General features: G+C 36.3%; 1 protein-coding gene across 6 annotated transcripts in view; it reads right to left on the bottom strand.

Moving 5' to 3' along the window:
- Positions 1-13,353, bottom strand: part of LUZP2 (leucine zipper protein 2) — a 589,723-nt gene that overhangs the window by 331,947 nt on the left and 244,423 nt on the right. For all 6 annotated transcript variants that reach the window (XM_055094247.2, XM_034932301.3, XM_034932302.3 and 3 more), the window contains exon 4: positions 9,535-9,616. In XM_055094247.2, the coding sequence (XP_054950222.2) occupies positions 9,535-9,616 (82 nt within the window). The remainder of the gene's footprint in view (positions 1-9,534; positions 9,617-13,353) is intronic.

The raw sequence follows: 13,353 nt of genomic DNA, 5'->3' as shown, positions 1-13,353 counted from the left end.
ATAATCCTCCTAGGTACACAACTCCAGTGACCTGGGAACCTCATCCCCATCCCCCACAACAGCCACAGCAAGACCCACCCAAGGAGAGTCTGAGCTCAGACATGCCTAGCCCTGCAGCAACCTGATGGTCCTTCCCTATGCACCCTGGTAGCCTGGTAGTGGAAGACAAAGGGCATATACTCTTGGGAGTTTTAGGACCCTGCTCACTGTTGGTTTGTCTCCATACTACCACAGCTGATGCTCTCTGGAAAGGGCCTCGTGCTGGCAGGAGGCCAACCAGTACAAAAATAGAACATGAAACCACCAGAGCTAAGAACCCTCACAGAGTGCATTCACCCCCAACTGCCACCTCCACCAGAACAGGTGCTGGTATCCACAGCTGAGAGGCCCATAGATGGCTCACATCATAAGACTCTGTGAAGTCAGCCCCCAGTACCGGCCCAGAGCTAGGTAGACTTGCTGGGTGGCTAGACCCAGAAGAGAGATCACAATCACTGCAGCTAGGCTCACAGGAATGAACATCCATAGGAAAACGAGAAGAGTACCACATCAAGGGAATACCCCACGGGACAAAAGAATCTGAACAACAGCTTTCAGCCCTGGACCTTTTCTATGACAGAGCCTAACAAATGAGAAGGAACCAGAAGACCAACACTGGTAATATGACAAAGCAAGGCTCTTTAACACCCCCAAAAAATCACACTAGCTCACCAGCAATGGATCCAAGAAGACATCCCTGATTTACCTGAAAAAGAATTCAGGCGGTTAGTTATTAACCTAATCAGGGAGGCACCAGAGAAAGGCAAAGCCCAGTGCAAGGAAATTCAAAAAGTGATACAAGAAGTGAAGGGAGAAATATTCAAGGAAATAGATAGCCAAAGAAAAAACAATCAAAACTTCAGGGAACATTGGACGTACTTATAGAAATGCAAATGCTCTGGAAAGTCTCACAATAGAATTGAACCCGTAGAAGAAAGAAATCCAGAGTTCAAAGACAAGGTCTTCCAATTAACTCAATCCAACAAAGACAAAGAAAAAAAGAATAAGAAAATATGAACTAAGCCTCCAAGAAGTCTGGGATTATGTTGAGCAACCAAACCTAAGAAAAATCAGTGTTCCTGTGAAAGAAGATAAATCTAAAAGTTTGGAAAACCTATTTGGGGGAATAATTGAAGAAAACTTCCATAGCCTTGCTAGAGAACTAGACATTCAAATACAAGAAGCACAAAGAACACAGGGAAATTCATCACAAAAAGATCATCGACTACACACATTGTCATCAGGTTATCTAAAGTTAAGATGAAGGAAGGAATCTTAAGAACTATGAGACAAAAGCACCAGGAAACCTATAAAGGAAAACCTATTACTTTAACAGCAGATTTCTCAGCAGAAACCCTACAAGCTAGAAGGATTGGGGCCCTATCTTCAGCCTTCTCAAACAAAACAATTACCAGCTAAGAATTTTGTATCCAGTGAAACTAAGCATCATATATGAAGGAAAGATACAGTCTTTTCTGGACAAACAAAGGCTGAGTGAATTCGCCACTACCAAGCCACCACTACAAGAACTGCTAAAAGGAATGCTAAATCTTGAAACAAATCCTGGAAACATCAAAACAGAACCTCTTTAAAGCATAAATCACACAGGACCTATAAAACAGAAATACAATTTAAAAAGCAAAAACCTAAAACAAAAAACACCAAGTACATAATAGCACAACGATTGAAATGGTACCTCACATCTCAGTACGAACATTGATGGTAAATGGCCTAAATGCTCCACTTAAAAGATACCGAACTGCAGAATGGATAAGAACTGACCGGGCGCAGTAGCTCATGCCTGTAATTCCAGCATTTTGGGAAGCCGAGGCGGGTGGATCACCTGAGGTCAGGAGTTCAAGACCATCCTGGCCAACATGGCGAAACCCCATCTCTACTAAAAATACAAAAATTAGCCGGGTGTGGTGACTTGTGCCTGTAATCCTAGCTACTCAGGAGGCTGAGATAGGAAAATCGCTTGAACCCAGGAGGTGGAGGTTGCAGTGAGCCAAGATTGTGCCACTGCACTTCAGCCTGGGTGACAGAGCAAGACTCCATCTCAAAACAAAACAAAACAAAACAAAACAAATCAAACAACAACAACAAAAAGCTTGCCAACCAATTGACCATCTGCTGCCTTCAGGAGACTCACCTAAAACATAAGAACTCATATAAACTTAAAGTAAAGTGGTAGAAAGGGCAATTCATGCAAATGGACATGAAAAGCAAGCAGGGGTAGCTATTCTTATATAAGACAAAACAAACTTTAAAGCAACAGTGGTTAAAAGAGACAAAGTGGGACATTATATAATGGTAAAAGGCCTTGTCCAACAAGAAAATATCACAATCCTAAACATATATACACCTAACACTGGAGTTCCTAAATTTATAAAATTATTACCGATAGACCTAACAAACGAGATAAACAGCAACACAATAATAGTGGGGGACTTCAATACTCCACTGACAGTACTAGAAAGGTCAAGACAGAACGTCAACAAAGAAACAATGAATTTAAACTATACCTTGGAACAAATGGACTTAACAGATATATACAGAACATTTCATCCAACAACCCCAGAATATACATTCTATTCAACAGCGCATGCAACTTTCTCCAAGATAGACCATATGACAGGCCATAAAACAAGTCTCAATAAGTTTAAACAAATTGAAATTATATCAAACACTCTCTCAGACCACAGTGGAAAAAAACTGGAAATCAACTCCAAAAGAAACCTTCAAAACCATGCAAATACATGGAAATTAAATAACCTGCTCCTGAATGAGCACTGGGTCAAAAATGAAATCAAGATAGAAATTTTAAAAATCTTCAAACTGAACAACAATAATGACACAACCCATCAAAACCTCTGGGATACGGGAAAGGTGGTGCTATGAGGAAAGTTCATAGCCCTAAATGCCTACATCAGAAACACTGAAAGAGCACAAACTGACACTCTAAGGTCACACCTCAAGGAACTAGAGAAACAAGAACAAACCAAACCCAAACCCAGAAGAAAAAAGGAAATAACCAAGATCAGAGCAGGACTAAGTGAAATTGAAACAAAAAACAACCAATACAAAAGATAAATGAAACAAAAAGCTGGTTCTTAGAAAAGATAAATAAAATTGATAGAATATTAGCACAATTAACCAAGAAAAGAAGAGAGAAAATCCAAACAACCTCACTAAGAAATGAAACAGGAGATATTACAACTGACACCACTGAAATACAAAAGATCACTCAAGGCTACTATGAACACCTTTATGCACATAAACTAGGAAACCTAGAAGAGATGGATAAATTCCTGGAAAAATACCACCCTCCTAGCTTAAATCAGGAAGAACTAGAAACCCCAAACAGACCAATAACAAACAGCAAGATTGAAATGGTAATTTAAAAATTACTAACAAAAAAGTCTAGGACCAGATGGATTCACAGCAGAATTCCACCAGATATTCAAAGAAGAATTGGTAACAATCCTTTTGGCACTATGCCACAAGATAGAAAAAGAGGGAACCCTCCCTAATTTATTCTATGAAGCCAGCATCACCCTATTACCAAAACCAGGAAGGGACATAGCCAAAAATAAAACTACAGACCAATATCCTTCATGAACATAGACACTAAAATCCTTAACAAAATACGAACTAACCGAATCCAACATATCAAAAAGATAATCTACCATGATCAAGTGGGTTTTATACCAGGGATGCAGGGATAGTATAACATACACAAGTCAATACATGGGATACACCACATAAACAGAATTAAAAACAAAAATTCCATGATCATCTCAACAGATGATGCATTCTCTGTTGAATGCTCATCAGAACAAGCATTCTCCAAAACCCAGCATCCCTTTATGATTAAAACCTTCAGCAAAATCAGCATACAGGGCACATACCTCAATGTAATAAAAGGCATCTATGACAAACCCACAGCCGACATAATACTAAATGGGGAAAAGTTGAAAGCATTCCCTCTGAGAACTGGAACAAGACAAGGATGGTTCACTTTTACCACTCCTCTTCAACATAGTGTTGGAAGTCCTATCCAGAGCAATCAGAAAAGAGAAAGAAATAAATGGCATCCAAATTGGTAAAGAGGAAGTCAAACTGTCATTGTTTGCTGATGATATTATCATTTACCTTGAAAACCCTAAAGGCTCCTCTGAAAAGCTCCTAGAACTGATAAAAGAATTCAGTAAAGTTTCTGGATAGAAGATTACTGTACACAAATCTGTAGCTCTTCTCTACACCAACAGCGACCAAGTGGAGAATCAAATCAAGGATTCAACTCCTTTTATAATAGCTGCAAAAAAAGTAAAATACTTAGGAATATACCTAACCAAGGAGGCAAAAGGCTTCTACAAGGAAAACTACAAAACACTGCTGAAAGAAATCACAGATGACACAAACAAATGGAAACATATCTCATGCTCATGGATGGGTAGAATCAATATTGTGAAAACGGCCATACTGCCCAAAGCAATCTATAAATTCAACACAATCCCCATTAAAATACCACCATCATTCTTCTCAGAATTAGAAAAAACAATTCTAAAATTTATATGGAAACAAAAAAGAGCCCTCATAGCCAAAGCAAGACTGAGCAAAAAGAACAAATCAGGAGGTTTTGCACTACCTGATTTCAAACTATAAGCCCATAGTCACAAAAACAGCATAGTATTGGTATACAAATGGCATATAGACCAATGGAAATCATAGTGAACCCAGAAATAAACCCTAATACTTAACAGCCAACTGATCTTTGACAAAGCAAACAAAAATATAAAGTGGGGAAAGGACACCCTTTTCAACAAATGTTGCTGGGATAATTGGCTAGCCACATATAGGAGAATGAAACAATCTTCATCTCTCACCTTATACAAAAATCAACTCAAGATAGATTAAGGACTTATATCTAAGACCTGAAACTATAAAATTTCTAGTGGATAACATTGGAAAAACCGTTCTTGACATTGGCTTAGGCAAGGCTCTCATGACAAAGAACCCAAAAGCAAACACAATAAAAACAAAGATAAATAGTTGGGGCTTAATTAGACTAAAGAGCTTTTGCACAGCAAAAGGAACAGTCAGCAGAGTAAACAGACAACACACAGATTGGAAGAAAATCTTCATAATCTATACATCTGACAAAGGACTAATATCCAGAATCTACAACAAACTCAAACAAATCAGTTAAAAAGAATCCCATCAAAAAGTGGGCTAAGGACATGAATAGATAATTCTCAAAAGAAGATATACAAATTGCAAATAAACATATGAAAAAATGCTCAATATCATTAATGATCAGGGAAATGCAAATCAAAATCAAAATGCAATACCACCTTACTCCTGCAAGAATGGCCATAATAAAAAAATCGATAAACTGTAGATGTTGGCATAAATGCAGTGATCAGGGAACACTTCCGCACTGCTGGTGGGAATGTAAGCTAGTACAGCCACTGCGGAAAACAGTGTGGTGATTCCTTAAATAAGTAAAAGTAGAACTACCATTTGATCCATCAATCCCACTACTGGGTATCTACCCAGAGGAAAATTAGTCATTATATGAAAAAGATACTTGTACACTTATGTTTATAGTGCACAATTCGCAATTGCAAAATCGTGGAACCAACCCAAATGCCCATCAATCAACAAGTGGATAAAGAAATGGTGATATATATATATATATAATTATATTTATTTTTATGTATTTATATATAAAATATATAATTATATTTATTTTTATGTATTTATATATAAATATATAATTATATTTATATATAATTATACATTTATATATTATACATAATATATACATTTATATATTATATATAAATGTATATATTATGTATAATATATAAATGTATATATTATATATAATATATAAATGTATATAAATATATATTTATAAATATATATACATTTATATATTTATATATATTTATAAATATATAAATATATATCTATAATTATAATTAACCATAATATATATATTAACCATATATATATAATGGAATACAACTCAGCCACAAAAAGGAACAAATTAACAGCATTTGCAGTGACCTGGATGAGATTGGAGACTATTATTCTAAGTGAAGTAACTCAGGAATGGAAAACGAAACACGGTATGTTCTCACTGATATGTGGGAGCTAAGCTATGAGGATGCAAAGTTATAAGAATGATACAATGGACTTTGGGGACTTGGGGGAAAGTGTGACTGGGGGGCAAGGTATAAAAGACTACAAATAGGATGCAGTGTATACTGCTTGGCTGATGGGTGCACCAAAATCTCACAAATCACCACTAAAGAATTTCCTCATGTAACCAAATACCACCTGTACCCTAATGACCTATGGAAAATAAAAAAAGAAATTAACAGGAATACCAAATAAAAAAGAAATAGTCTGCATTTAAGAAAATGCAAGCCTTTGGTGAAAAACCTCACCATCTAGTAGTTTTTAATAACAGTAAAGATATCACTGTGTTGCCCCGATCACTGATAGACAGGTAATATGTCTGATTCCCATAAAGACACCATTTGTAAGTCTCTGAGAACCCGAGGTCACTCTCAAACATTTCAATGCTGGCTTTTAAGAATAGCCATTGAAAATCTATGCAGCAGTATGCAGAAATTGCAAAACAAAATTATTTTGAATAGTAATGTAAATAGAGTTGAGGAAATAGAACATCCTAAAGTATGAACAATTGAATATATTATTTTAATAGTCCTTTTATTAGGTATGCATTCTGTCATCCCTGATAATTCTTACCACAATATTATCATATAACAAAGATTTTAAATGGTTAGGAAGAAAAAATACTAATAATGATGATGATTATGTGATACAATTTAGAAGTTGCTTATAATAGATCACATCTTCTGCTCAACAGTGCATGCATCATCTCATATAACCACCAAATAACCTGTTACATTAGTACCATTGTACTTCTTACAATGAAAAAGCCTCAGAGAAATCAAATGACTTGCTTATATTCATTCAGCTAACTGATGAAGATGAAATTAAAATGGGAAGTGCAGAAGGAAGGGGAATGACTTTAGTTTAATGTCTACTATCAACTACATGCCAGATATAATTTTAGAGAGATTATGTACATTAATTTAATGTGAATAACCCCTTAAATGTGATAATGAGGAAACTTGCAGAAGTTAAAAAGCTTGATCAAGTCTGGTAATGAGCTAGTAAATTTACAGAATTAGTACATGGCCTACTAGAAATTTAAATCCCAAACACTCTTACTCTGAAGCACATAGTAAGTTATGAGTTTCTTTAGGAAGTTTCTGGTTTAGTGAAGAATTTTGGGGGAAAAGAGAAAGCTTCCCTCAAGATCCAGTGTTCAGCCATAAGGAAGGCACTGCCAACACGCTGAGATGAAGGCAAAGGTGACTCAGTCTACATTATTTGTCCATGACATTTGTCATACTTGGATATTCTAACTTTGGTTTGTGCTCTTTCAAAAGTTATAACTCTCTTCTTTTTGGATCTCAGACAGTTTGCATAATCTACTGGAATAATTATGAGTTCATGCCTTAGCTTATAGCTGTGCAAATGCAAGCTAGAAACACGTTATTTGAATTACTCTTTTTCAGTAAGGAAACAAACAATGTAGTTTTATTATGAGACCAGAGAAAATAGTCTGTGTGAGCACTTCTGTTCTGCTCTACCATTGTTTGTCATTAGGCTATGAAGAAACTCAGATTAAATATGATTAGTCATGGCAGAAATGTGATTGCAATTAGGACCATTCAGCAAGCTAGGTCCGGTGTTGGGAGGAGGGATCGACAAGCTGATACTAAAAATATGTCTATTCTTTTATGTAACATTTGGTATCCAGTGAACCAGACTTTAGGCCACATTTCAGGTGAGCAGTGAGAGTTGCCGTGGCATAGCAATGAACCAATATGCCCGTCCTAACAGGTGAACAGAACAGATAACAGTGAATCCTTATATGAAACAGTTCTGTACTTTGAAACGTCAACAATCATTGTTGGAAAGGCTGTTCCTGAAATCAGCTGTTGCAGATGACAGACTGGACTGAGTTTCAGAAGCAAAACTCCACATTTTAATCAAGGTTGTTAAAGGAAGTTTTGTAAAAGAAAGGCAGGCTGACTGTGTTTAGAGAGCCTAGGATTCCAGGTAATTGACCTAAATGGAGATTTAGGCTTCACCACGGTTTTAGCTTCTGTAAATCTGATGCTTTAACATTTGTTCTTCATGGATGTGCTGGATCAGCCTTGCTCTGAACAACCCAATCATATGCTTGAGCCACCCTGCCTTAGTTCTGGACTCTCTCATTGCTGCTCCAACGTCTTGGAGGTGAGAAGTCCTCCTCCCAGAGACACACTTTTCAAATACAAACAACCAATCGAAAAACAACACTCTTAACTGCCCCCCTTTTATTATCCCAGGCCACTGTGGAGTTGCCCTAATCACCTTAGGGACAGGTTATAAGTCAGGACAGCTGCTATGCCCCAGAGCCAACCAAAAATCACTCAAACTGGCCAATCCCAAGCCCATTTATCCAATCCCAAGCCCACTTATCCTGCCTCACTTGTTCATTGCCTCAGAAACCACAACAAAGCCTCTTACCCATAGTTTCCTCCTCTCCCTCTGCCTCATGAACAGCCTGGGTGCCTCCCCGTGTGGCCCCTCTGTGGTGTGCAGCTAGAACTGTGAGAAATAAGCTATGTTTTCAGTGGGAGTCTTTCCTGATCTGTTGACCTTACCATACCTCATATGTTCAATTAACACACTATATTTTAAAACAGACTCAGATCTTGAAAACAAGATATAAGGTCCAATCCCTATACATGGTGCATGAGGTGGCTTTGGGGAATACAGTAGAAACCTAGTTTTCAGCATGGCTCTCAGAAACACCATCCCTCCTGCCTGTGGTAAATATTCGTAGTAAGAGCTGAAACGGTGGGGTCAAGGGAACATCATTCCGGGTGAGAAAGTTTGTTTCATAGTTTATTTCTCACAATTCTTGCTGTCAGGAGAGGAGTTTGATTCATCAACTTTGGGATGCATTAGAATAACCCGTGGGATGGATTAAATAGATTCCATGGCCCTGCTCCTGAGAGATCCTTATTCAGTGGATGTGGGGTGCGACTTAACTATCACTTAGCTTAATTTACTTCACAGTCAGTGACATCCCACAATGTGAGAGCCACTGATGAAGCCCTGACACCAGAACTCTTGTCCCACTCTGTCCTTTAGTTTCTCATTCTTAAAAGTAGGCTGGGAATTAGATGACCCCCTAATAATGAAATAAAACATTAACCTTTTCCAGGAATGAAAGCTGACCAAGTACTATTCTGTTCACATTGACTGATGCTTCTTTTATTGTCTTTTCACTTTTATTTTTTATAGATGTGTTTGTTCCATAGTGATTTTGGAAAAAGAAAGTAACAATGTCCCAGCCCAAAAGCAAAAGGCACAAAGAAGAAACACACTTACAGTAGCCTGGTGTTTTTCTGCTTTCTCTGATGTCTCCTTAAGCTGATTTTGCAGGGCCTCCTGAAGAGACTTCATTTCTTCTCTATTTTAGTAGAAAACAGAACATAAGTGAGAAAATAATATAATTCCATTATTTCCTATGTACATTATGAAAGGAAGCTTTGCTGTATACATTTAGGACATAGACAACTAGAATTGCATAAAGCCACAGTTAAGCATACAGGATGTGTCTAAAGATTCTGGTAATAAAAGGCTTTCTCTCCCATGCAAATACTAACAGCAAGTTGATTTTTTTTAAATAACCTTACTATTATGCTTTATAAAAATCCCACGTTTGAATCATCTGTGAGCCACATGATGTGTTAAATCAAAGCAATATATAATTCAAGTTGAAAAGATAATTTCGCTAACAGCATACTGGGGTATGAACATGCTGGTTAGAAAAAGTCACCATAGACTTGCTGATAGGATAAAATTACTGTTCCCTTCTGATGCTCTTAATTAATTAATTCTAAAGCATTGTGCTTTATACATTCTTTGTAAGGCCTGACATCTTTTGTAAAAACAGGGAAAAGAAACTTATTTTAACTTAAGGCCTGTCTCATTTAATGAAGATAATTTAAAAATGCATGCCTATGCATATATACTCATTGTGTCTCAAGCTCAGTAGTACATAAGGATCCTGTCTCCCTTTTTAAAAAGAGTGATATTTCCCTAAATTTGCATTTCTCTTAAGGATTTAGGATTTATTTATTTATAACACATCATATTATCTTTCTGTGCCTTGATTTTTTTTTTTTTTTTTTTTTTTTTACTCAAGCTATCACCTCAAATAGATCAGATATTAGATAAAGGCTAGTGTACTTGTTTGTGTTTGTATGTGTGGCAATTCCTGGCTACAGAAATTCTCTCAAAGCAATAGCAACAACAAAATAGAAACCTATTTGAGTCTTACCAGCACCTAAACTAATTTATAACTTCCAATCTAGTGCCAACAGATTAGCTCTGGATATTTGAGCAAGTGACACACCCTCTCATACTCAATTTCTTCAACCAAAAAAAGGGCACAATGGTAGAACTAACTTATAGGTTTGTGCTCATATTAAGAAGACAGAATGCAAGCAAAGCACTTAACACAATGCCTATAAAAGAATTACTTAACAAATGTTAGGTCATGGCAATAACCACTGACATTTCTCCACACCCTTATGTTCATTCTCTGACCATGATGTTCTACACAACCATAAGCTGCTCTTTCACCCAGCAGGACTTAATGGGGCTGCCAGATTAATTAGCCTTGAGATTGATGTCCCAGTCCCAATTTCAAGAATGAGAAAGAAAGTCTGTCTGTTTTTTGTAATCATTTTGGACTTTGGTTGACAAATCAAAATACAGTGAGAACAAGTTATAGAATAATTACAGTCACTTTGGTTTTTAAATAATTTATGCCTTCTTGGGTGATGCTTTTAATGTGCTTGAAGTGGATTCTAAGTGACAGCTTCCATCACTGTCTCAGACTGGTTTCATTTATCAGACTTTCTTCATATATGGACATATAAAATCTGGGCTTCCATTATTATTTCTGATATTTTCCATAGAGTGTTTATAGTATAATATAATATATACCTACATATATTGTAGGCTTACAATGTGCAAGACACTTTTGTAAACCCCACACCAAACTATGACATCATATTATGATAGATAACAAATGCATAGAGGGGTAGTGAAATTGTGTTTTAGTGTCTATATGCTCAAACTATAAAGAGTTACTATACTATCTCTACTGAGAAGGAAGGAAGGAAGGAAGGAAGGACCTACATGTTATCCCAAACACTCAAATCTTCAACAAGCACTGAGTGAAACACAATAAAATTATATTTCCTACTGAAAATAAAGTTATAATTAAAATGACAAAATAATAAATTTTTAAGCAATTTTAATTTAAAATTCTCATTTTTATTTTTAAAAGATGGTCATAAAACACTTAAAAATTAAATAATAAAGTATATTTTATTAAAATGACAATAAGTATGTATGAATATTTTTACAAATATAGATAGATAGATAGATAATGTATGTGTGGGAGTAGGTATCTATCTATATATTTCTTCCAAAAAAAATCCCCCATTCTGACATCTAGAGGCAATCTAGGGAACAGGACAAAAAACAAATTGTAAAATCTGGAAAAGATAGAGAATTCTGAATATTTTCCTGCCAAAGAACACTATCAGGCAGAAAGGTAAAGTAGACTTTTTGTCTTCTATATCTCTTCATCTATTCTTCTGCCTTCCTTCTAGGCTTATGTCTTCACATGCTCACTGCTCTAGTGCTTTAGCTAGCTATAGATTTCTGCTTCAAAGACTTGCTAAGTTATCCTCCTATAGAGATGATTCCTGACTTGCCTCTGCACCACTTCCCAATACCAACTGAGATTTGCCCAATTTATATCTGCTACTCTAGGGCTCTGTTTGGTACTAAACTGAAACTTTAATTCTAAAAAATTCCTGGCTCAAGTGACACCTGTGATAGATAGCTCAAATATTGAAATATTTTAGCATAACATTTTGTGTTACAAAGAATTTTAAAGGGCCATTATTCCACACCTCTTTCATCCCAAATTATAGCTATAAAAACACCCTCACCTTAATCACTCTACAGAAAGGCATTTCTTTCTAGTGACTATCAGCTTATATTTTAATAACATCACAGATCAAGAACTTGCCACAATTCCAGGCTTTTTTTTTAGTTTTCGAGAACATTATTGTAAAGTGCTTTAGTATACCGAGTCCAAAATTGCCTTCTGGGAATCTACCAACCAACCACCTTAAAGAATAAAAGGTTTTATTCTCTTTTGCTCAAGGACATTTTCAAATTTTCAGACATTTCAGGGTCCTGTCCTATTCCTTATTCTCCTTGTTGTGGTTATATATTCTCAGTCCTGGCATGGTATGGTTTAAAATCTCTCCATTCACCTGGGGACTCTCCTATGAATATTATCAAGGCTGTGTAAATATTCCTGAAATGTGACGCTCAAGCCAACATGACTCTCATTTTCTCACTCTTTCTCTCACATAAGTGCACACACGCAAACACACCCCTTTCTCTGTTTGTCTTGCTAGAAAGACACTCTACTTTCTCTCCACATAGTTGTATGTGGCCACAGCATAGCCCCTGAATTTACTTACAGCCTAGCTCCAGCTACACAGAAAGACTTATTAGTTGCCTCTACGTTACAGTTCCAAAGGGAGACACTAATTGATTGGTTTTTGTTTTGGTGGCCACCTCTGAATCATCAGCTATGACCAGTGGTTTCAGAGTCACATAAAAGAAGCCTGGCTTCTAGGGATCACTAGTCCAGATGAAGCCAGATGACAAGGATCTGAGGACAAACAGAAAACAAGGTAATAATTGAGAGCCGGGGATGTGACCAAATGGCAACGGCAAGCACACTGCACTCTTTCAAACTCGTAGAAGATGTTTAAATTTGCAATAAATCAGTATTTTTGATAACCAAAGGTGATATTTTTTCTCTTTTAATGTTTACTAATAAGTCAGATTTTGAAATGAGATACACAGTCTCTTTTACCATAATATACACACAATTTTTATATTTCTCTTTTTAAGTAAACAGCAAAAAACAAATGCATCACATCTTATATCCTTTTGAGAAGTTACCTTTTATTATAATTTATTGAGTCTTCCATTCTAACTTTGATTGTGTACATAATACAAGTTGTGCATTTTAAACAAGTTTTTAATTTTAGATAAAACTATGAATTAGTAAGACCAAAATGTTCTCCATTTTACCCTCTCTTT

The sequence above is a fragment of the Pan paniscus genome, chromosome 9, assembly GCF_029289425.2.
Source record: "Pan paniscus chromosome 9, NHGRI_mPanPan1-v2.0_pri, whole genome shotgun sequence".
In the NCBI taxonomy this organism is placed as follows: domain Eukaryota; kingdom Metazoa; phylum Chordata; class Mammalia; order Primates; family Hominidae; genus Pan; species Pan paniscus.
Note: the sequence above shows the minus strand (reverse complement) of the source record. Positions and strands in the feature narration are given on the sequence as shown.